The following is a 21852-nucleotide window of genomic DNA, read 5'->3' as shown; positions in this document are numbered from 1 at the left end:
TTACCTGTGTGGTCACACACAGGTAAGCTGATGGTTCACCTGCAAAGTCTCATTGGAGGAAGAACACCGCCAGCTAGCAGCTAGCAGTTAACAGGAGCAGCTGTGATTGGTCACAGTAACACTCTTTATCCTCCAGAAACCACAGAATGAAGAAGAGACTTCATCGACTGAATAGCAACTAAAACTTCCCATCAAAGTGACAGAAGTGCCTCCCGATGCCACTAGGGACAAGGGTGTAAGAAAATGGGTGGATATATATACTACCACTGGCTCAGGTTATAACAGGAAATAAGAGCAGTTACCATGACGACACAGATGATACACAGCTCTACATTATGTAGAGCTTTGTGGATGACCACAAAGCTCTACCTTTGACCTTTGAGACCTTTGACTCATCCAGTCACTGAACAGATGCTGAGAATAGATAAATGGGTGGATGAGACAAAATCTTCTGAACAGAAATTGAAGTTATTAAAGAGGTACAATCTCGGACGTGCCGCGGTGGCGTAGTGGTTAGCGCGACCCATATTTGGAGGCCTTCAGTCCTTGACGCGGCCGTCGCGGGTTCGACTCCCGGACCCGATGACATTTGCCGCATGTCTTCCCCCCTCTCCTTCCCAGTTTCCTGTCAGCCTGCTGTCATATAAGGGACACTAGAGCCCACAAAAGACCCCCTGGAGGGGTAAAAAATAAAAATTAACTAAAAATAAATAAATAAATAAAAAATAAATTTAAAAAAGAAGTACAATCTAGAGTGGTAGATCTAGAGCAATAAATCTAGAGTTACAGATCTACAGTCAACACACAGCTTCAGTTGTTCCAGCTGGAAGCTAGAGATCAGGTTGACCTCTGAACCTTCAGAGCCACAGAAAGACGGTTCCAAAGTCGGCATGTTTCCATCTGCTGGTTTGGAGCCAATCAAAGCTAATTCCATCAGATGTTGGCGCAACATGGATGTACAAAACAGGAAATAGAAGTTCAAGCCAGCGTGGAGCAGAGAGCGCCCCCTGCTGGAGTTTTGGAATCTGACTTTTCTCATTGTTCTGGTAAGGCACAGACCAGTCAGATGTTTCCATCTCCCTTTTTAACGCTGCTTTTTTTTAGCTTGGCTTAGCTTAGCCTATTTTAGTTTAGCTTAGCCTAGCCTATTTTAGCTTGGCTTAGCCTACCTTACCTTGAATCTTAACTGATTTACTTTTCATATCTTTGACTTTCCTTATATTAGCCTACCTGACCATAACTCATCTCTGCTTATCGTATTTTAGTTTGATTTATCCTAGCTTCCCTCAGCTTAGCTTAGATTAGCTTACCTTATATAGGGCCTTATCTTTTGTAGTTTACCTTAAATTAATAATTGTATTCTGACTCATGTCCTACCTTATGTTAGTGTTTCTCTCATCAACTTGCCCTGACTTGTCTCTACATCTCATATCAGTGTATTTATTTGCCCACCTTAGCTTAGCTTGCTGCTATGTTTAGCCTTTCAGTATCTCGGTGTCAGGATCTTTTTTCGTTTTCTGATCTAATTTATTATTCTCAACCTTGTTTCTGTTTAATTCAGAGTTTCTAGTTTGTTCTCTTATTCTTTGTGCTTAGTAGTTCATTCTTACCGGTGTACTGTCCCTGGCCCCTCTCTCTTCCCTCACACCTGCAGCCCGTTAGCCAATCAGAATCAGTCTTTTCTTCTAGCTTTCCTCCTGTCTGGTTCCTCCGTCACGATTCTCTTTGTACCAGTTTCCCGTTTGTTCCTGCTTTTTGTGTTTTGCTGCTTTATTGTAAGTTTTTGTTGTCATTTTTACTCTATGCCTCTGCATTTGAGTCCAACCTTAGGCTCAACAAAACTTGACGCTTAGCTTGCCTTATTTTAAGCTAGCCAGGCTTATTTTAGTTTCTTATCTTGTTTTTTGTCATCTTTGTTTGTTTGGTTTCTGTTCTGTTACCATAGAGTTGCTCTTCAAAGCGTAGCTTAGTATGGCTCCTCTGACCAAGCTATACTTTTCAAACAAGCCTATTCTGCGTTTGTGTGATTTTGTCATTGATTTTATTCATTTTTAATCACGTTTTTTAACATTGTGCTTTGACTGTTATTCTCTGTGATTACATGTACGTATGTAGCACTTTTGTTAACGAAAAGTGCATTGGGAATTAAATTCATTATTATTAATTATTATTATTGTTATTATATCCACCCTGCCTTAGGTAATTTTATTTTGCGTTATCTTACCTCAGCTGAAGTTTCTATTTTGCTGTCTTCCTGTATCTTAGCTTAGTTTATCTTACTTTACCCAGTTTTAACTTGGCTAGCTGTAGTTTATATAATCTTAGTTTACCTTAGATTGTCTTATTTTGGCTCGGCTTACCATACCTTAGCATAGAATTTATATCAGTAGTTAGCCTTTCGTTGCCCTGTCCAGTCTTAACCTAGAGTAGCTTTTTGTTTTATCTTTGCTTATCATAATTAACATACCTAATCTTAGCGGCCCTTAGTTTAATGAAAGCCAAAATAACAACAGCCCCTCTGCAATCATACTTTCATTCTGTGATCGATGTTCTTTAAAGCTGAAAAGTGCTGGCAACCCTGAATCCAATGGAGAAACCTGCTGATGTGCTGGGATTTTAACCAACAACCACCCGTCTGGTGTGAAGAAGAGCTGTGTGTCTGCAGAACACCAGCATGAGGATCCCTGCAGCAGCAGACCCCAGAGACACTGGAGGAACCGGATATTCACGTCAACATGGACCAATGTCTCAGGAATATTAACGACACCTTGTTGAACCTGAACTATAAATATTTATTGCTCTTGTATAGAAAAAATGAGTCGAACCCAGGGTGTACCTAATAAAGTGGATGGTATACGTCCAGGTGTGAAGGCTGGACTGAGACTAAGAAAAGGTGAAGGATCATGAGGGACTTCAGTTTCTCTGTCCACCAGACAGTTGTTTGTGTTCTGCCTCCCTCTAGTGGCGACTGGCTGCCACTGACCCCTGTCTGAGGTCACTCTCACACCTGGCTGTCATGTTTCGCTGAGCAGAACCGCTGAGAGTCCACAGGCAACGAGACGTTCACACAGGAAGCAGCTGCACAGTCCCCACACTCGGCTGCTCTATGACTGCATTAGAGAGTGTGTGTGTTGGTGCACGCGTGTGTGTGTGGGAGGGGGAAGGGGGGAATGAGGTGTGTGACCATGCAAACTCCTACAGCTGTCACTATGGCAACATTTCTTGCTGTTTGTCCTACTCAGTGTGTGAAGCTAGTTTTGGTTGCGTCCTGAGACAGCGAGTCCTGCTAACAGAGTCGTTTGTGTTGATTCGGCTTAACTGTGAGCAGAGGATCCTCCGGTGAGAAGCGATCTTACACACAGAGGACGACGGAGCAGCAGCGGTGAGTTTCTATGAGGAGGAGCGCTGGAAGAGTGTGAGGCCTGCAGAATCAAAGTTACACATTCCTCAGTCTGGAAGGAGACATCTGGAAAACTTTAACCACAAAGAGGAGGGGGAGGAAAGGAAGGGTTTCAGTTAGAGACATTATGATTTAAAGGTACAGCGACCTCAAATTACACCAGGACTTTGGTCTGATTGAAGCTTCAGTCTGACTGAAACGTTGGAGCAGAGAGAATGCTTAGAGAGAAAGAAGACAGAGTCGGTGGGAGGAAGTCTGACCAAAGTGTTTGGCCTCTTCCTTTCTCATGTTGAGTTCAGGAAGTTGACACAAAGTGAGGGAGGGCTGAAGCAGACTAACGTTTTCCTGCTGCCTCACTGTTTTTTCCTTTTTCAGCCCGGTTGAGCAACAGGATGGGAATCGGAGGCGGAGTTTCCCATGGAGCCTAGAGACACGGAGCCGTCGACTCGCCGGACTCTCCAAGCTTGATGGAGGCCAGCGGAGTTCCCCAGGACACAGGGTGAGTTCCTGAGGTGACTGTGGAGGAGACTGAGGAGGTCAGGGGGCAGGTTTTGCTATGAACCGGGGACGGGGCGCTCCGGAGCCCGTAGCTGCAGGAACAGATGTGATGACTCAGCGCCTCCATGTGGATCAGCAGCGGGTCCGGAACATTCTGCTGCCTCTTGTTACTTCAGAACTGCTGAAACATTTCCATCAGACATTCAGAAACCTGGACAGAAACCCAGATCTGCACCAGAATTCATTCCGTCCGGTTTGTTCCATAATCTGATCTACAGAAAGAAAAGCTCCCTAATCCACATTTATTCTGGGAATAAATTGTTTTCATGGCTTCATCAAAGCCATGTTTAGTAGAACTGCATTCATCTGAGATGGTTCTGACAGACCGGACCGGGTCGGGTCTGGTCTGTCAGAACCGCCTCCTGTTGGTAACTTTAAATTTTCCAGATCTCCATTTCTGGATTTCCTTCATTTATTTTTTATAGTGAAAAATGTTTTGATAGAATAATCTGAACGTCCATCCATCATCCGTCCATCCGTCATTCATCCATCATCCATCCAACATCCGTCCATCTGTCTATCATCCATCATCCATTTATCGGTCCATCCGTCCATCACCTGTCCATCATCCGTCCATCCGTCATTCATCCATCATCCATCCAACATCCGTCCATCATCCATTTATCGGTCCATCCGTCCATCACCTGTCCATCATCCATCCATCCGTCATTCATCCATCATCCATCCAACATCCATCCATCTGTCTATCATCCATCATCCATCCATCCATCCATCCATCCATCCATCCATCCATCATCCAGGTCAGTTACTGATTACCAGACTTCCTGTTCCCATGATGCATCACTCCTCCTGGATCACCAGTTCCATAAGAGGAGGGTTCAGTGATAAACAGCAGCTCTGTTAGGTCAAAGTTCATCATGTGTTTCTTCTTCTTTGCAGCCACAGCGGCCCCCTCAGCCGTTCATCCTGCTCTTCCTCCCTTCCCCCCGCCAGGCCAGGCCGGCCCCCGCCCCCGCCCCTCCTCTTGAGACCCTCCCAGCTCCCAGCGCCCCTGTTTCCTCCTCTTTCTTCTCCTCTCTCTCCCATCGTCCTCTCCTCCTCTCCTCCCCTCGACTCGACCTCTGACCCTGCCCTAGCCCCTCCCTCCGGTCCGTTTCTGCTCAGCTCTTTGGACCGGGTGCTGGGGAGCGTCTCGGTATGGCAACCCAGAGGTCTGAGTCCCGACACCGCCTCCAGATTCCTGGAGAACCAGCCAGCAGGGGTAAGACTTTAATTGTTCCCTCTCTAACGTTCCCTGATGTTCTGCAGACGTTCCCTCTAACGTTCCCTGATGTTCTGCAGACGTTCCCTCTAATGTTCCCTGATGTTCTGCAGACGTTCCTGGCTCACACTGCAGCAGATCGGGTCACCATGATCTCGGTCCGGCTGCCTGATGAAGGCGGTGCTCCGGCGGTACGCGGCGTGGCGGTCCAACAGCTTCACGCCTGTACGGGTCACATGATATCCACACAGAACGAAGCCAATTTTTTATCATGCGGAGCGAAAACCGAGCTGATGTAACTTCTACCTGATCCTGTTCTCAGTTGTTCACCTGGAGGGATCCTCGCTGCTCTTTGATGACGTCTTCAAGCTGATCTCCTTCTACTGCACCAGCAGGTAAAACACACACAGGGAAGCTGATATAAATTCTAGGTTTTTGTTGTCAATATATATAGTCGAGCAAATCTCAATCTCGTTGTAATCTGTTGATGGCAATGACAATAAATCTTATCTATCCTATTTTTTATGACCCGCTTCCTAAACAAACTGGATATGTTGGCTGATCTTGCAGATATTTCCTGTTTTACTACAATTAGTAAAACTAGAATTAGTAATTAATGTGTTAATCTGTTGAACAGCTGAGCGTTTTTAAAATCAATTGACTTAATTTGAAGGACGGGCCATTCCATCCTTTGTACTTTTTAAAGATAAAATGTGGATCCATAATAGTGCAAAGCTATTTTAATCCAGTTGTAATTTTTATGAACTTGATCGTCCAATCAGAGACATTCTTGCGATGCCATTGAAGTTACCTCTGTCTGTTGCCGTGGCAACCAGGGAAGAGGACCTGGAGGTCCTTTCTGCTTTGGGTGCAGGTAAAGAAACCCGTCTGCTTCACTTCATTGTCTCTGAGGCTTTAAACATCTCCTGAATGTTTGTGCTGCAGATTTCTGGATGTCTGACCTGAACCAGAGGCCTCAGAACCCGGACCGGACCGATCAGCCCAACACCTACCTGTATGTCAACCCAGTGCCTGTGGAGGGGCCCAGTTCAGAAAGAAAATCCTCCATCTCCAAACCAGAGTCCTTCCTCAGTGAAGCAGTTACCCCCTCCCTGCAGAATGGAGAAATGTCAAAGAAATTACCTCCACGAGTCAAAGTTCCCAAACGGCCGCCCCCCCGGCCCCCTAGCCTGACTTCAGGCCTTCTCTCCTCTCCTCTCTCACCTCCAGCTACGTCTTCTGATACTCCAGAATCTGACAGAAAAGAGGAAGGAAGAGCAGTGAGTGAGAAAGAAGGGAGGAAGTCAACATCGCCTCCACCGCCGAGACCTACCGCCCCCCTGCTGCCCCAGGGGCCAGTGCCTCCTGCCCCCCAGCTGCCCCAGGGGCCAGTGCCTCCTGCCCCCCTCCAGTGTACCTCAGGATGCCAGCTGCCAGCCAAGGAAGACGGACAAAATCTTGCAAAGAACACTGAGGGAGAAAAGAGGAAGGAGAAATGGGGAAGTAGGGCAGGTCTGCTGGGCGAGGAGGTTGAACAGGAGGAGGCGGTGAAAAGGAAAGCGCAGGAGGAACAAGAGCTGAAGCTGGGGAAGGAGGACATGCTAAAGACCAACTCCACATCTTCTCTGGCAATAAAGAAGCCGTCTCGCCCGGTCCCGCCTCCAAGGACTAAGCCGTCCTTCGCCAACTCAGCTGGGGGCTCCAACCAGGCAGCTGGAGGACCAACCGATCAGAGCGCAGGGATGAAAGTTCCCCCTCCCTCACCGCCTCAGCGCCCAGATGTGTCCCTGTATTCACCACAGGGGGGTGCTGCTCTGGCAGCTGACCTCGATTCCTGCTCAATCAGCAGCACAGAGGAAGAGGGAGAGCTTAACCAGGAGCAGGACGCAAACCCCAGGTGGGTCTGGGGGGAGTAAGGGCCGGTTGGGGGTTTAAATCCTTTAGTGCCGGTCCCAGTTGAGTTTCCGTCTGCTGGCCTGTTCTGTGTGACTCAAAATGACAAATAATGACAGTATTGAGGAAAGTCAATCTGGTGATGCATTTTGACGTTTTCCTGCTTTGAAGTTTGTGTTTACTGGAGATCTACGGTGTGAAATCCAGTGTCCATCATGACTGCGTACATGACTCTTCCAGCACATTGTTGTCATATTTTGGTAGAAATGTCTGATGAGAATAAGTTGTTCTGGGTCCGAGTGTATAACTTTTCTTAAACCCTCTGCCAGCATAGGGGCAGGTTCAGTGATGGTCTTGGTGGTAAAGTTGAGTTCCAGTTGTTTTGGTTGTGTAGCAGTGAAGTAGCTGCACCATGGCTGGCATGCAAGGTGATCACCATGGTTGTGATGCATCGATGTGTTCCCATGGCAACACAGAAGACTGGGGACCATAGGGCTTGAAAACAGGGGGGCCCAACTCTGTCACCCAGGCAGATTTGGGCAAGTGAAGCTCTTGCTGTGTCTTCCATCCAGGGTTCATGCAGACAGAAGCTGCACCAAAGGAGCCGTCAGGAGAACCCCGACCATCATGTTGGACCGAGCCCGCCTCCGCCTCTCTACCGTCCTTACTGGACTCATCTACCATGACGGCCGCCTCACCAAGCGCATCATTGAGTTGGCCAGAGACCCTGTTAGCTACTTTGGTAACCTGGTGAGTATGGTGAGGGGTCTGTAACCTTCATCGGCCCATTAACCACCTGAATCTCCTTCCCCCTGTGTTCAGGTCAAGGACCACAGAGCTTTCACCCTGGAGACAATGTCCAAGCATACAACGTCCACAGAGCTTCTGCAGGAGATCAGACAGATGATGACCCAGCTGAAGAGTTACCTCCTGCAGAGCACAGAGCTGCAGGCTCTGCTGGAGCCTCAGCATCAGTACACGCAAGACAAGCTGGGTAACTTTGACCTCTGGCAGCTGTCAGAGCCGCTGACTGCGGCCTCTCTGTCATTTCCTGTAGTATCATGATACTGAAATATATTTCCTGTGACTAACCAGATCATAGGCTTCTTGTGTTCAGTTTCATTTCCATAGAAGAAGTCAGTTTGTTTTAATTCTGTTGCATTGTTGGAACTTCCAGTCAAAGAAGAGGTAGTTGACTTTTTAACAAAACTACAGTTATTGCAGTTTGTTATACACGTCTCATTAAAAAAAGTGTAGAACGAGAGGCATGAGCTCTAGGCAGTGTGGAAATAATTGGTGTTGTCTGCAGCAGCTAGTAGAGAGTGAAAACTTTCTGTGCTGTGCAGAGAGCCTGGTGGAAGCGGCTCTGTGTAAGAGCGTCCTGAAGCCGCTGAAGGAGCCGATCTACCGGAGCCTGGAGAGGCTGCACACCGAGAGCTGGAGGCAGCTGGAGAAGAACCAGGTGGGACAAAGTATTCACACCCCCACTGAGCCTGCGCAAAGAATGTGAACCCTAAAGTCACCTGCCACCTGTCCCTGTGCCCCTCAACCCCAGGCCGTGGTCCTGGCCAGCACCACCACGGCGTTGGGGATCTGCACCTCCATCCCGGAGGTGGCAGCAATGGAGCGGATCAGCCTGAAGCTGAACAAGCTGCACCAGGAGTATTCCCCCCAAAGGAAGATCCAGCTGCTGCTGAAGGCCTGCAGGCTCATCTACCACTCCATGTCCGTCAGCTGCCCAGGTCAGAACCTCAGCTCAGAACCTCGGGCTCAGTGTTTAGATCACCCCAAAAGCAGATTAGCAGTGTTGGGTCCAAACCGGTATCATACAATTCTAGCTTTCCCTGGTTCAGAACCAGAACCTTGAATCAGGGAGCACCTAAATCCGTTTGGACCAGACCGTCCTCTAACGTCCCATCTGTCCAGGCCGGGCCCACGGCGCCGACGACTTCCTGCCTGTGATGATGTATGTCCTGGCCCGGTCCAACATGACCGCCCTGCAGCTGGACGTGGAATACATGATGGAGCTGATGGACCCGGCGCTCACCCAGGGCGAAGGTAGGGCAGGGGAAAGTTAGTGCACCCTGAGTTCTGTCTTTCCTCCTGACTAAACGGAGCAGCGGTTCTGAACAATGAGGCTCCGTTTGGAAAGTTAGTCAAAAATTAACAATAATTTAGAATTTGGTTTATTGGCAGAAAATGGTGGTTAATTTTCACCCTGTTATTCATCTTATATAATTGTCCCAGTTTATTACTAAATGTTTAAATATCAAACTAAATATAAATCTCAGAGCTAAATATTTAGTTAATGTGCAAATTCATTTGCCAATAACAGGACATGGACTGCCAAAATAAAAGCTGGGTTTTCTGAAATGCTTTATGAACTCCAGCTTTTGAATCGCTTCATCATCAGCTGGTGGTGACCTTTGACCCTAAGCTGATGGTGCGGCGTCTCCAGGTCCAGATCTTCCCAACTGAACTCTGGTTGGGCGAGGTCTTGGTTCTCAGTGACATCACTTCCTGTCCATGTGTCTGAGGTTCCTACTACCTGACCACCACCTACGGCGCGCTGGAGCACATCAAGACGTTTGACCAGCAGAGATCAGCGACGCGACAGCTGAGCAGAGAGGTCCAGGACTCCATCCACCGCTGGGAAAGACGGCGGACCCTCAACCAGGAGCGGGACGGCCACAACTCTGTTCGGGTACAAAGGCTATCTAGGGAACCCAGGGGAAACAGGTGACCCAGGGGAAACAGGGGAAACAGGGAAACCAGGGGAAACAGGTGAACCAGGGGACCAAGGTGAACCAGGGGACCAAGGTGAACCAGGGGACCAAAATGAACCAGGGGAAACAGGGGACCCAGGGGAAACGGGTGTCCCAGGGGAACCGGGTGACACAGGGGAACCGGGTGACACAGGGGAAACAGGTGAACCAGGGGAAACAGGTGACCCAGGGGAAACAGGGGACCCAGGTGACCAAGGGGACCCAGGTGAGCTGCCTGACATTGAAACTCTGTGGTTGTTCCTCTGCAGGACTTCCTGACTGTGTTTAGTCCTGAGATCGGCGTCAACCCGAAAACCCTGGGCGTCCTCCCTACAACCAGCATCCAGGAACTGACCGATCAGTGCGCTGCACGCTATGAGCAAGGTACCGGTCTGCTTCTAGCTCCCACATGTGACATCACTTCCTGTTCCCCATCAGGATCAAAAGGACAAACTTACTGACTAGTGGAAACCTTATCAAATCAAATGGACCATCAGGATCTGCAGGTTCTGATCTGTCCTCTCTGTCTCCCAGCCGGCTTCACGCTGAGTGTCTTTGTGGATGGAGTCCTGCAGCCCGTCGCTCCTACAGACCGGGCCCTGAACGTCAAGAACCGCTGCCAGCCCGGAGCCTACTGCTTCCTCTACCACCCCCCCGACCGACCCGGCACCCTCCAGGTCCGACCCGACCGGCCCGACCCCCCCCAGGTCCGGACCTGTCCCTCTGCCCCGCCTCCTCCTCTGCCTGGTGAGGACTTCCAAATTGTCAGTCCTGGGAAACCGGAGGAGGAGGAAGCCCTGATTGACCTTTAACCCCTAAGGCATCCAAGGCAGAGTGTTGCCATGGTAACTGCATGACAGAGCAGGAATGTATTTTGACCTCAGAACTAAAGCTGAGGAGAACCTGGAGAACCGAATCTGGACCAGACGGGTCAGAACTGATGATGATGATGATGATGATGATGATGATTGGGGACCAAGGAAATGTGATTAATACATTTTATCATCTGGTGAATCCTTACCATGGATTAGGATTGATGATGATGATCGCCATCATCATCATCATCATCATCATCATCACCCAGGGTTTCCCCCAGTATATTACAGGTCTGGCAGCCCGCCATGCTTTACTAGCCCCACTGCCAGGCTAAGCCTTTCTTGTTTATGTTTTTTGGAAAATAATAAATAAAAAACCTTTTTTCTTTTAAGCCAGATTGCAAGCGTCTTTGTTGCTCTGAGCGTTTCACTGGCGGAGCAGATTTATTCCTAAAATATATGTTTATAGAAGATAGCTTTATGCATTTAAAGTCGGACCAATCACATCGCTGGAGCCTCGTGCTGCAGCAGCTGAATGATTTATTGTATGGGGCGTTTCCATCTCAACTCGCTGCCCAGCGTGTGGCGCTGTCTGCCCTGTAAAGTTCATGTCTGTGTTCCGGTTGGTCGGAGCGTTAGCAGTTAACGAACCAGCGCTAACCTCATCATGCACGTCTCGTAGTCACGCATCACGCTGGTTTTATTTTATTTTATCATTATTTTTCCAGTTACATGATGCATCAAACCATATCAAATGCTTTGTCCACTTAGAGTTAATGAGCGCTGAGATCTGAGAAACTGGAGCAACCAAAACAGTTTCTGTGTCTTATTAAAACTCAGAAATGTTAGAGCTGCTAAAGCCACATTAGCAGCACTGAATTAAATCTCAGCTTGTTGCTCATCTCTGCTCAGTGCAGCAGATTGAACTCATCCTGCAGGGCCGGTCCAAGGCTGCATGAGGCCTGGGGCAGAATCTGACCTAGGGGCCCCTCTTGCTGCTAAAACCATCAGCACCTCTAACAGCTTCTGGGTTGGATTTAATCTGGGAGAGAGAGAGTAGATTAACTGGCCAACATAAAAAACAATAAGTTATAATTGCAGTTTATTAATTTGTATTTGTGAACAAACAGCTCAAAGTCAAAGATTAAACTCACAGCATCAGATTGTTGCTATGGTAACAAAATAATCTGAGTATGAAGATTGGTCTTTGAACTTTTAGAAAGTAAACTTGCCAGCTCTTTAAAATCTGACATTTAAATGTTAAACAATTTAAAATCTTTTAATTTATGCTGAAACCATTAAATCAAATTTAGCAGCATTGATAATCTCAATAAATAAATGTTACATTTATATATCTGTGTTAAAATATCAGCCTTTATGGCCCCTGAAGCCCTGGGGGCCTGATGGAGCCGCTGACTTCATTTGGATTAAACAGAAGTGCAAATAATTCATATTCATCTTAATTGTATTTTTTGATTAGTTGATTTTCAGACTAGTTCTGGGTTTAAATATCGTTTCACTGCCATGTTTTCCTGTAACATGTAATAACCCAGTAATGTTTTTACTTTTCCTGTCAACTTCACATGTTTTAATATAAAAACCCGGCGGGCTCCTCGGCGCCGCCCGGCGGGCTGAGCAGGCTTACTGGGGGAAACTCTGGAACCATCATCATCAAGAGCAGCAGCAGCTCTCTCTGCTCTGTGGCTGCAGGTTTAAATCCACAGTGCCATTGAGCAACACAGTGATGTGGTTGTGGAACCAGCAGCCACTGCCTGCCAGCAGAGGGCGCTGTTCTGCAGGGGAATGCTAACGTTCCACCAAACTGACGCAATTACTGGAAGAACAGCAACCCGTTACCATGGTAATGGTGCAACGTCACTGCAGTTTGCTGCATTTAGCGCCGTTACTTTTGGGTTCGTTACTCCTTTAGCCGGTTCTACCAGACCGGCTAAAGGACTTTACCCGACCCACTTCAGTTCTGAATGGTTCCAACAGAACCTGGAGGTTCTGTTCACATCTCCAACAGGAACCAGAATGTTCTGACCCTCACAGTTTAAGACGCCACTTTTTCTTACAGACATCCTGCTATGGCGGAAATCACCATGGCAACCAGTGACTCAATCATCCCAGTTTAAAGTGTCCATCGCCGCTATTGGTCCGATTATGAAAGGAGGCGGGTCTTGGCAGCAGTGATCCGCAATAAATATTAATAGAAATAATCATTTAAAAATAGTTAGTCAAAATAAATTTATTAAAACACAATTAATTAGAAAAATAAAACCACAAATTAACAGTTAAATTCATTAAGTGCTAAATTAATTACAATAATTTTAATAACAAATTTCAAATGCATTTTATTTTATTCATTAATGGCTCATTAAATATATGTCTGATTCATTAAACTGCTAGCAGCTCACCTGCTAACTACTGGTTTAGTTAGTAGTTAGCTAAACTAGCTGTTTAGCTTTTCGTCTAATCTTCTGGTGTTACTAATCATTTCCATGAGCATCTCATTTCATAGCTAAACCTACTCAAGTCCAACATTTTGTCCCGCAGAATTCAGATTCTCTACACCGTTTGAGGTGCTGCCAAAACCACAGAATCCATTTCATCAATAACTGAATGAATTATTGATTAATCTATTAATAACTGCATGAGCCAAACAACAATGTGAATTCTGATTCCCCACATGATGATGAAGCTTCAGGCGCTGAAGGATTTAATGACGATGTGTGTGGGAGCAGGTCAGGTGGACCGTTTGGCCCTGGGTTTGGTCTGGCAGGTTTTGGGTTCTCAGGCGTGGAACCTCACGCCGTCAGAGAGCCGCCGATCCACGCCGCCACCATCTGAGCCACTTCCTGCCCCGCATCCAGGACGAAGGCGTGCCGAACGCCTCGCTCACACAGCCGGATGTCTCCGTGCGGGAAGTCCCTCCTCATGTCCTGGAAGTAGCTGACCGGACACCAGTGGTCCGTGGCTCCATAATAGAAAATGAGCTGCAACAGAACCAGGCAGAACTTGGAGGTTCTGATGGAAGCGGTGAGGTGATTCTGACCCAGACGGATGGGTTCTTACCCTGTCCAGGTTCTTCTGGATGGTAACGTTGTCTCTTTCCTGAACCATCCTCATTTCCTGGCCGCCCAGGTACATGGAGTTCACTGCAACCAGAACCAGAACCAGAGCCATGAAGGCGAGAGCCGAGCAGCGGAGGGAGAACGTTCATCATGTCGAAGTTTCAGAGCATCAAACCTTCAGCAAAATCACTGAATCTCACATACTTCAGTCTGTACTCTGGCGGAAGTACTGGAGCTTAGCTCAGTATCTCCTGAGCAGAGGCGGCCCTAGCCTGTTTGGTGCCCTGGGCGACCCACCGTCCCGGCGCCCCCTCGCCTCCCCCAGGGCGACAAGGGGTTTGTTTTGTGGCTGTTGGTGGTGTGAAGGTCATCTGTGTCATCCAGTTTGTCTTTTTATTTGACAAAATCTTATTTCATACAAACATTTCCCTCAGCTCTAATTTCTATCCTTCAGTCTCTAATAAATGAAACATGAGGGCTTTAAAATGTGCAGACATTAAAATGTCTTCAAATAAACGTTTTCATAACATCCAAATCTGTAGTATCTCGTACCACATTGTCTCCAATAGAGCTTTAATATCAAACATTGAATATAGAAGAAATGAGGCTACTGTGCTGACAGTGTGAATTATAGTCAGCTCAGACTGTCCTCAACATCAACAATTTACTAAACTATAATGTTTAAAGTCTTCAGTCTTGGTTTTACTCTTTCACTCTGGGCATAAACAAAATAATTTGCAAACCTTAAGTAATTAACCTTAAACATATGAACATGCTTTGCAAAATACTTCTTAGCACTTATTTCTTTGCAATTAGTTATCACTGAATAAATCACATAGCTTCACAAACATTTGCTATGTGGAGCAGATTAACATGGCGTCCTGCCTTCAAGACAATACACAGGGCAAAGCTGGCCCATCTCTACCAGCTACTCCTCACAAACTGCCGCCCTGGGCAGTCGCCCACATAGACACGAACACACAGACGCCTCATGGAGCGGGTTGGCCGCCATATTGAGTGTGGCCTTTCTGCCAGTTAGCTAACACTAGTAACTGGACTGAACTTCACAAAGTGACGTTCAAAGTATTTTAAGTTCATTCCTGTCATTGACACATTTTCTCTCACACACTGATACATTTGGTAATCAAAGAAATGACCAAAGACAGAGTTTCTAACTTTTAATGTGATTATTTGTTTTGGGGGAAATTCTGAATAAAGAGCAAAATGTTTTGATGTGATAGAAATGATTCTGATAAACTGTTTTTATATCGACACTGATGAACAGAAATCCTTTTACAGTGTTTTATTTAAGAACATATTTACATGATGCCATAATTTAACGTTTCAAGATGTCAAGAAATAAAAATTTCCTTTTATTTTTTGACATTTTATTGTAACGGCAATAAACTTTGATAAATCAGTCATTGACAAACATTAGCTACATATTTTTCTTACTTTTTTCCAGAAAAACTTTTACAGTATAAGTCCACTCTGCTATGGACAAAGAGTGAAAAAATTCTAACAGTAAATTATTTTTATTCCATTACATAAGCTGTCTTAATACATTAATACTTCAGATTGAGATATTTCTCTTAAAAATACACAAAAAATAAAAGAATAAAAGTGTGCAATAAAACGCATTTTTTAATTTATATCATACTGGGAACACTGGGAGAAGTCCAGTGAGTTCTGAGACGTCCTGCTACTCGGGCTAAAGCCCAGGATAAAAGCGAAATGATCCAAAAGTCTAATAGAAAATACATCTATTTTTCCTTCTCATTCAGAATAAACCTATATTTCATCATGTTGTTTTCTGACTCGTAGCATCTTTATAGCTAAAGATGGCGGCGTTGTGAAGCTGAGCTGTGAAACAGAAGAACAGCAGCTCCAGCTCTGACCCTGACTGACCTTTCCTCTCTAAATCCCCTGGTCTTTAATGCACTTCCTCTAACAGCGGTTTCTCATCAGCTCTCTCTCATTAAAACAATATGAAAACGTTAGCTACGCTAACAATCAGTGGTCACTTCGGGCTAATTTAGCTACATAGGAAATATTTCTCGGTTGTTTAGAAGTGAGTTTCTGGCCGCAAAGTGAAGTAATTCTGTTTGTAAAAATTATGTTAATATTTATTTTCTTTCAATCTTACCTGTGAAAGGTAATGCAAATGTATTGTAAAACGGTTGAAACAAGTCCGAACAGCACAGGACTTGGGGAGCTCCTATTGCTCTGCTGCCACACACAAGATGGCGGCGACGTAACGTAGGACTCAGCGCTCAGTGAGGCGTCGACGTATTCATGTCTATCGTTGCCCATATCAGAAACAATCACTGTTCCTGCGTATCAATAAAAACAACTGGGACGTTTCTGACAGTAATTAACTTGTGACGAAATCTGCCGCTGCATTTTAAAATAAAGAATCAGGAAAAGCTTCTTTATTTGCTGGCAGCTTAGTTTTAAGTTGGTTTTCTCTTAATTCAAGTGTTTTGAGATATTAAAATCTTGACATTTGCTGAGATTTTGTGTTTTTGCAGTAAAAATATGATGTAAAAGCCAGCCCACTGGATTTAGATGCAGAGGAAGTTGCTGACCGCTCGCAGAGACCCGGCAGAACCCAGCAGAACCCACCTGCACAGTCTCCGGAGAACATCTGCAGCGCCGGCCGCAACACGCAGGGGTCCAGCGCCGGCAGGCCACGCAGCAGCAGGCGGACCAGCAGGGCGGCGACGCGCTGCGGCAGCAGCGACAGCAGGAAGAGCGGCAGGTAGGCCAGGTAGCGCAGCTGGCACAGCACCGGGGTCATGACCTTTCCCTGCGGGCTCTGGGCCATCCGCTCGATGGTGGGGAACAGCAGCACGGCCTTCAGGACCTGCAGGAGGACGAGACGGGTCAGCGCCACCCGGACCGGACCCGGTTCTGGTTCTGGTTCCGGACCTCCAGCTCGGGGCTCCTCCTCATCATCTCCAGGATCATGTAGCAGCCGATGGAGTGGCCCACCAGAACCAACCGGGTTCCTCTGGGGACCCGGTCCCGGATGAAAGCCAGCTTGTGTTGGATCTGTCCGTCCAGTCCAAAAACGTCCCGTCGTGCCGCCGCCGCGCCATCTTTACCGCAAGCAGACATAACCGTCAGAACCGGGTCCAACCCACTTCTGTTGCTAGAACCGGACCTACCTTCTACGAGGTCCATGGAGTCCGGAGGAGCGCAGTGGCCGGCGTGGCTCACCGCCCAGACGGGCCTTCCCAGCATGCCGTGCAGCGTCAGCAAGAAGCTCTCATAGAAGCCCACGACCCCCGGGTTTCCTGTGGGGACAGGAAGTACCGGATCAGGAGGACAGGAAGTACCGGATCAGGAGGACAGGAAGTACCGGATCAGGAGGACAGGAAGTACCGGATCAGAGGGACAGGAAGTAAGATCAGGGGGACAGGAAGTACCGGATCAGAGGGACAGGAAGTACCGGATCAGGGGGACAGGAAGTACCGGATCAGAGGGACAGGAAGTATCGGATCAGAGGGACAGGAAGTAAGATCAGAGGGACAGGAAGTACCGGATCAGGAGGACAGGAAGTACCGGATCAGAGGGACAGGAAGTACCGGATCAGAGGGACAGGAAGTACCGGATCAGAGGAACAGGAAGTACCAGATCAGAGGGACAGGAAGTACAGGGTAAGAGGGACAGGAAGTAAGATCAGGGGGACAGGAAGTACCGGATCAGCGGATCTGGGCCTTCAGCAGAAAGTTCTGACCCACCTGGGATGAGGAGCAGCAGCACTTCTTCTCCTGACAGCTGAGAGGAACCGACTTTCAGAACCTCGGTGGCTGCTCCGCTGCAGAAGAAAAACTCTGACTGGGTCTCCATCCTGGGCCTGCCGGAACCTGAACCTCCCGTTTGTTCGGTGTTCTGATCGGTCGGAAGTTTCAAACGGACATAGTCGTCTTTGGACCGGATCCTCTACAGAACCTGATCATGCTATGTATTCATTTATTGAATCCAGAGAGGTTCTGCGGAAGGTTCTGGGCGGGTTTGGACTCCCGGGTCCACCAGGAGACTTTGGACCAGAGAGAAATGATGGAGTTAAAGGTTCGCGTTATTCCAGCAGATTATTGAATGGACCTTTGCTCTGATGTTATCAGTTTTTATTCCTCTGTGAACTCTGGATTGATTCCTGCACAAGAACCGGATCTTTTCCTGGAACTGATCCAGTATGTTCTCCCGGGCCGTCAGTTACGGTTCTGGTTCAGGTTCTGATTTTGCTACAGAACAATATTCCCTAAATAAATAATACAGAAATAAGAAATTAAAGCGGCGATACTGTCCCTGAACGCATCACTATGTCTAACAGCACCAACCCAGAAGTTCTCCCGGTTCTGGAAAAACCCGGCGTTTGGACCGGTCCACCCGGAGTCTGCTCAGCCAATCTTGTAGAGCTTACCTGGTAAACACGGTCAAACGAGCTGGTCATCGATCATGATCGATCAGAGCTTTTCTTCCGGTCTGGTCATGCTACTGCTCTCTGATTGGCTAGCTAAGGTGTTGCGTTGCTGCGTTTGAGGCGCAGCAGAGACTCGGAATTTCTGCCGTCAGAACAAAAAGTGCCGAAGAAGTCAGAAGATTCTGAATTTGATCTTGTAACAGACGTCAGACTAGCAGAAAATCCTGCTGATGGTCACGTGTTTCCCACAAGTTTGACGTTTCCATCGATCACTGTAAGGCGCGCGAAGGTTTCCGAAAGAAGAGCTGGAAATCAGATGCGCCCCCTGCTGGTAAAGAGCTTAAAAAAAAATCTTAGGATGCCGGTGTAACACCGGTTTGGTTCTGGTTCGGTTCTCCATATTGTGTTCCGAACCTGGACCAATCATTTTATTTCTCTCCACAAATTCAAACAGTTTTGGAGAGAAATAACAGTTGGAGTGAATGATGACGCACAGTCTACGTCACCAGCATGTTTTTTTTTTGTCAGTATCGTAGGTTTTTGTCTGTAATTGTTTTCTTTTTTTTTATTTATTAAACAAACAGTATACAAAAACTCGTTGAGGCACAAAGAACATTACAACATAAGTAGAAAAAAGAAACTAAACAAGGAGCTAAGACTAAAGACAAGCACATAAACAGTAAGGCAAATGAATAACAGTAGAGCAACTAAAGAAAAGTAGACATACTGGCAGTTATTTTTTTTGCAGAAACAGATTTCAAATGTTTCAATGAGGTGTAATACAGTTTAAATTGGTTAAGAAAAAAATCAAAACAAGGTGTAGAACCTCTGCATTTACAGCAGGATTTATGATGTTTAACAAGTGTAACACAGTAGAGAAGGGTAGTATATATATATTAGATAAATGGCCCAATAGGTTCGGCTATCGGAGCACAGTGGAGTGTTTAAATGACACACAAAGGCAGTTGGATGTATCTAAAGAACTGGCTTTAGTGACATAAAACATACAATTGACAGTTGCACAAAACACACAATTATGAAAATAAAATTACACACAATAAAATACATAAAATAATGACAATATAACTTGGCCAAGTGCTATCTCTTAGATTCAAATATTTTGGGTCCACCCTAGTAATCTGCACTCTAAATTATATTAGTCAACAGATTAATTAAATTCAATTCCAAATTGAGTTAACTCGACATCGTTCACAGAGGAGAATTTCCACCACAGCAGTTTGTTATAATGTATGAAATAAAATTGGTCCAAAATGTATTGTCCAAAATAAAAAAAAAAACAATAAGAATGGAGAATGTCAGTCGGTGGTCTCACACATAACCAACTGTGTGTGAAGATGTGTGTTACACGCCTACCACACCGCAGGGTGCAGCAGGACTCCAAATGGGACAGACGAAATCTGGTTCTTTCTTTAGGTCCAGGTGGGAAGGCTCGCCATCAAGGTCAAAGGAGGATCCACTTCAGGAACAATCCAGCATAAATAAAAAAACCTGACCTGTCAACAGACAGGACCAGCAGAAATATAGGATTTTTACTAAGCTGTTCTAGCTTTAATCCTTTTTTCCAATACAATAATAAAACATTTCTTAATTACTCAAATAAAGGATATTTTTAACAACAATGTGACAAACAACAAAAACCCAAATGAAAGGCTCAGAATATGCTCACCGATCTCAATGCGACACGCCTCAGACAACTGTATAGCGTCTCTCAGTCCGGCTGCGTGGGGCACTAGACGGTGTAACAAGGCATATTTGACCTAAATAATATAAACTTAATAAAGTAAAAATAGGTTATAGCCTAAATTTTACCTTTAACTGAACGGAGAACAAGATGAACCAACTGCCAGAAAGAGCTAACGGTTCCTAACGGCTCTAACAGCAGAAAACTGAAGTTTAGTCTTTATACTTAATAAATCATTTCCAGCCCAGAAGCTGGACGATCAACAGAAAATCTATTTACAAAAGGGTTAGTTTATAATACAGTTTGTAAATAATACAGTTCGTACGAAATACTTTAACTGTCACAATATATACGCTGGCGCTGCACAGCTCAGCTGTCTCATTACGTCGGAACTCTAGGGCAAACCAACAGTACTGCAGACCCGGGGGAGAAGGGCGGGACCCACAACGGCAGTCTGCATTCTGATTGGTTCAGACGCTCTGGAAACTAAACTTCCTATTGGCCAGGTAGACCACCCAGCCTCCTTAACCTCTGTCTCTTAAAGAGGCATACCCACTTTATGTGGGTTACACAAGCAAGAAGACAATATTTTCCATGTCAGATATTTGACTATCAAGGCCATCAACATAGTATAATATGTGGGTGATGGTTATCTCTGGGATGGCTTCAGTTTTAAGGGACAACCAGTTTTTAATGTCTCTCCATAGTTTAAAAGAAAAAGGACAGAAAAAAAGAGATGATTAATGATTAATGATTCTTCTGGACATTCACTAAAGGCACAACATGTTGAATCAAATTTAAATCTTTTGTGCAAAAATTCAGCCACTGGGTAAAAATTGTGAGATTTTGAAGTGAGTTTCTTTAACCGTTGGTGAAATCGGCCATTTTACATACTGGGAGAACAAATTCTTTATAATAGACAGATTGGTTGTTATCAAGATATTATTATTGTAATCATTAAATAATTTACATTTGAAGGCCGTCACAAGCAGAACATTATTGCACTTTCTGTCAGTCTCACTATATTCTCCAGTTTTCAGTTTGGGTAAAGATGAAATAACATTTGAATATCTGAAGGTGTTTTGGATGAGATGGATCAGAGCTACAGGAATAGATTTACATACTTTTACATATTCATTACAAGAACAGCTCAGATCAAATTTATTGGTAAAATCTCTATAATTGAACAAAACACCATTAAGTACTATCCATACTATCCAATAAGTCAGTTAGAAATAAAATACCTTTTTCATACCAGTCAGTTTTAAAAATAGATTTTCTATGTATTAATATTGATCTGTTATTCCACACTATGGATCCTTGTGGGGCAAAATTGTGGGTAAATATCATTTTCCTAAAATGTTTGTGAAAATTAGACAGTGCAATATTAATCCTGGTGAATTCAAAATCACATTTAAGCAAGAAATCCAAGCCACCGAGTTTATTAAATATAGATTTAGGGATATGAAACCACACTGAGTTGGAATGAGACAAATAGTTTTTCAGCCAATTTATTCTAAATGAACCAATCAGAGCCTCAAAATTCCTCCTTTATCATAATCTTTTTCAATCTGGAGAGACTCACACAGAGAAGAAAATAGCAGTTAAAAAGATTTAATGGTACAATTTCTTTGGCGCTCGGACCCGGCAGAAGACCGTGAGCCGAGGATCGCCGTGAGCAGGCGTTCTGCTCGGCGAGCTCGGGATAGTCTTCCCCCCAAAAGAGGGAGCCGGGCCGAGGCCTGGCTGGCCTGCAGTAGGATGACTGATAGGCGCACCACGTCGGTCGGGCCTGCAATCTGACGAGACTGATAGGCGATGGGGCCTGCACGCTGGCGGGACTGATGGCGAAGCAGCGTGATGGACTTCGAGGCCAAGCCGGCAGGGCTGAGGGCCTGTTGGGCCCTGCTAGCTTCCCTAGGTGTGAAATAAATTTTAGAGGTGACTGTAGCAGCCTCTTGGAATGGACAGCCAGACGCAGAGAGTTCCGAATG

The 21852-nt window shown here is 45.8% G+C and overlaps 2 protein-coding genes across 4 annotated transcripts; one reads left to right on the top strand and one right to left on the bottom strand.

Annotated features, from left to right (window-relative positions):
* The first annotated feature begins 2844 nt into the window (after positions 1 to 2844).
* LOC111612265 (ras and Rab interactor 3-like) lies at positions 2845 to 11662 on the top strand. The gene is made up of 15 exons (XM_023353032.1): positions 2845 to 3382; positions 3776 to 3899; positions 4859 to 5180; positions 5294 to 5405; positions 5503 to 5575; positions 5963 to 6054; positions 6126 to 7077; positions 7646 to 7823; positions 7896 to 8067; positions 8420 to 8535; positions 8629 to 8815; positions 9000 to 9131; positions 9611 to 9777; positions 10108 to 10222; positions 10373 to 11662. Exons 2-15 carry the CDS (start codon positions 3868 to 3870, stop codon positions 10648 to 10650), a joined length of 2928 nt encoding a protein of 975 aa, XP_023208800.1. The 5' UTR covers positions 2845 to 3382; positions 3776 to 3867; the 3' UTR covers positions 10651 to 11662.
* Positions 11663 to 12128: 466 nt separating this feature from the next.
* ldah (lipid droplet associated hydrolase) lies at positions 12129 to 18445 on the bottom strand. Of its 3 annotated transcripts, XM_023352760.1 has the most exons (7): positions 18157 to 18445; positions 17474 to 17994; positions 16898 to 17026; positions 16659 to 16828; positions 16353 to 16593; positions 13729 to 13811; positions 12129 to 13649 (listed from the first exon to the last, which is right to left on the bottom strand). In XM_023352760.1, exons 2-7 carry the CDS (start codon positions 17580 to 17582, stop codon positions 13461 to 13463), a joined length of 921 nt encoding a protein of 306 aa, XP_023208528.1. In that variant the 5' UTR covers positions 17583 to 17994; positions 18157 to 18445; the 3' UTR covers positions 12129 to 13460. The 3 variants fall into 3 exon arrangements, with proteins under 3 accessions (XP_023208528.1, XP_005814647.1, XP_023208529.1); XM_005814590.3 differs by having other exon boundaries at positions 17474 to 18445; XM_023352761.1 differs by lacking the exon at positions 17474 to 17994.
* Between the last annotated feature and the right edge of the window lie 3407 nt (positions 18446 to 21852).

Source organism: Xiphophorus maculatus, chromosome 19, assembly GCF_002775205.1.
Source record: "Xiphophorus maculatus strain JP 163 A chromosome 19, X_maculatus-5.0-male, whole genome shotgun sequence".
Classification (NCBI taxonomy): Eukaryota; Metazoa; Chordata; class Actinopteri; order Cyprinodontiformes; family Poeciliidae; genus Xiphophorus; species Xiphophorus maculatus.
The sequence above is the reverse complement of the archived record's forward strand: the minus strand, read 5'-3'. Positions and strand labels throughout refer to the sequence as shown.

Coding starts and splice junctions, on each gene's coding strand:
- LOC111612265 (XM_023353032.1), top strand. CDS start 3,868: ATGGAGGCCAGCGGAGTTCCCCAGGACACAGG. Junction 5,576..5,962: donor TCCTTCTACTGCACCAGCAG/GTAAAACACACA, acceptor TCGTCCAATCAG/AGACATTCTTGCGATGCCAT. Junction 8,068..8,419: donor GTACACGCAAGACAAGCTGG/GTAACTTTGACC, acceptor TGTGCTGTGCAG/AGAGCCTGGTGGAAGCGGCT.
- ldah (XM_005814590.3), bottom strand. CDS start 17,582: ATGGAGACCCAGTCAGAGTTTTTCTTCTGCAGCGGAGCAGCCACCGAG. Junction 16,594..16,658: donor GGAGGAGCCCCGAGCTGGAG/GTCCGGAACCAG, acceptor GTCCTCCTGCAG/GTCCTGAAGGCCGTGCTGCT. Junction 13,650..13,728: donor TCCAGAAGAACCTGGACAGG/GTAAGAACCCAT, acceptor GTTCTGTTGCAG/CTCATTTTCTATTATGGAGC.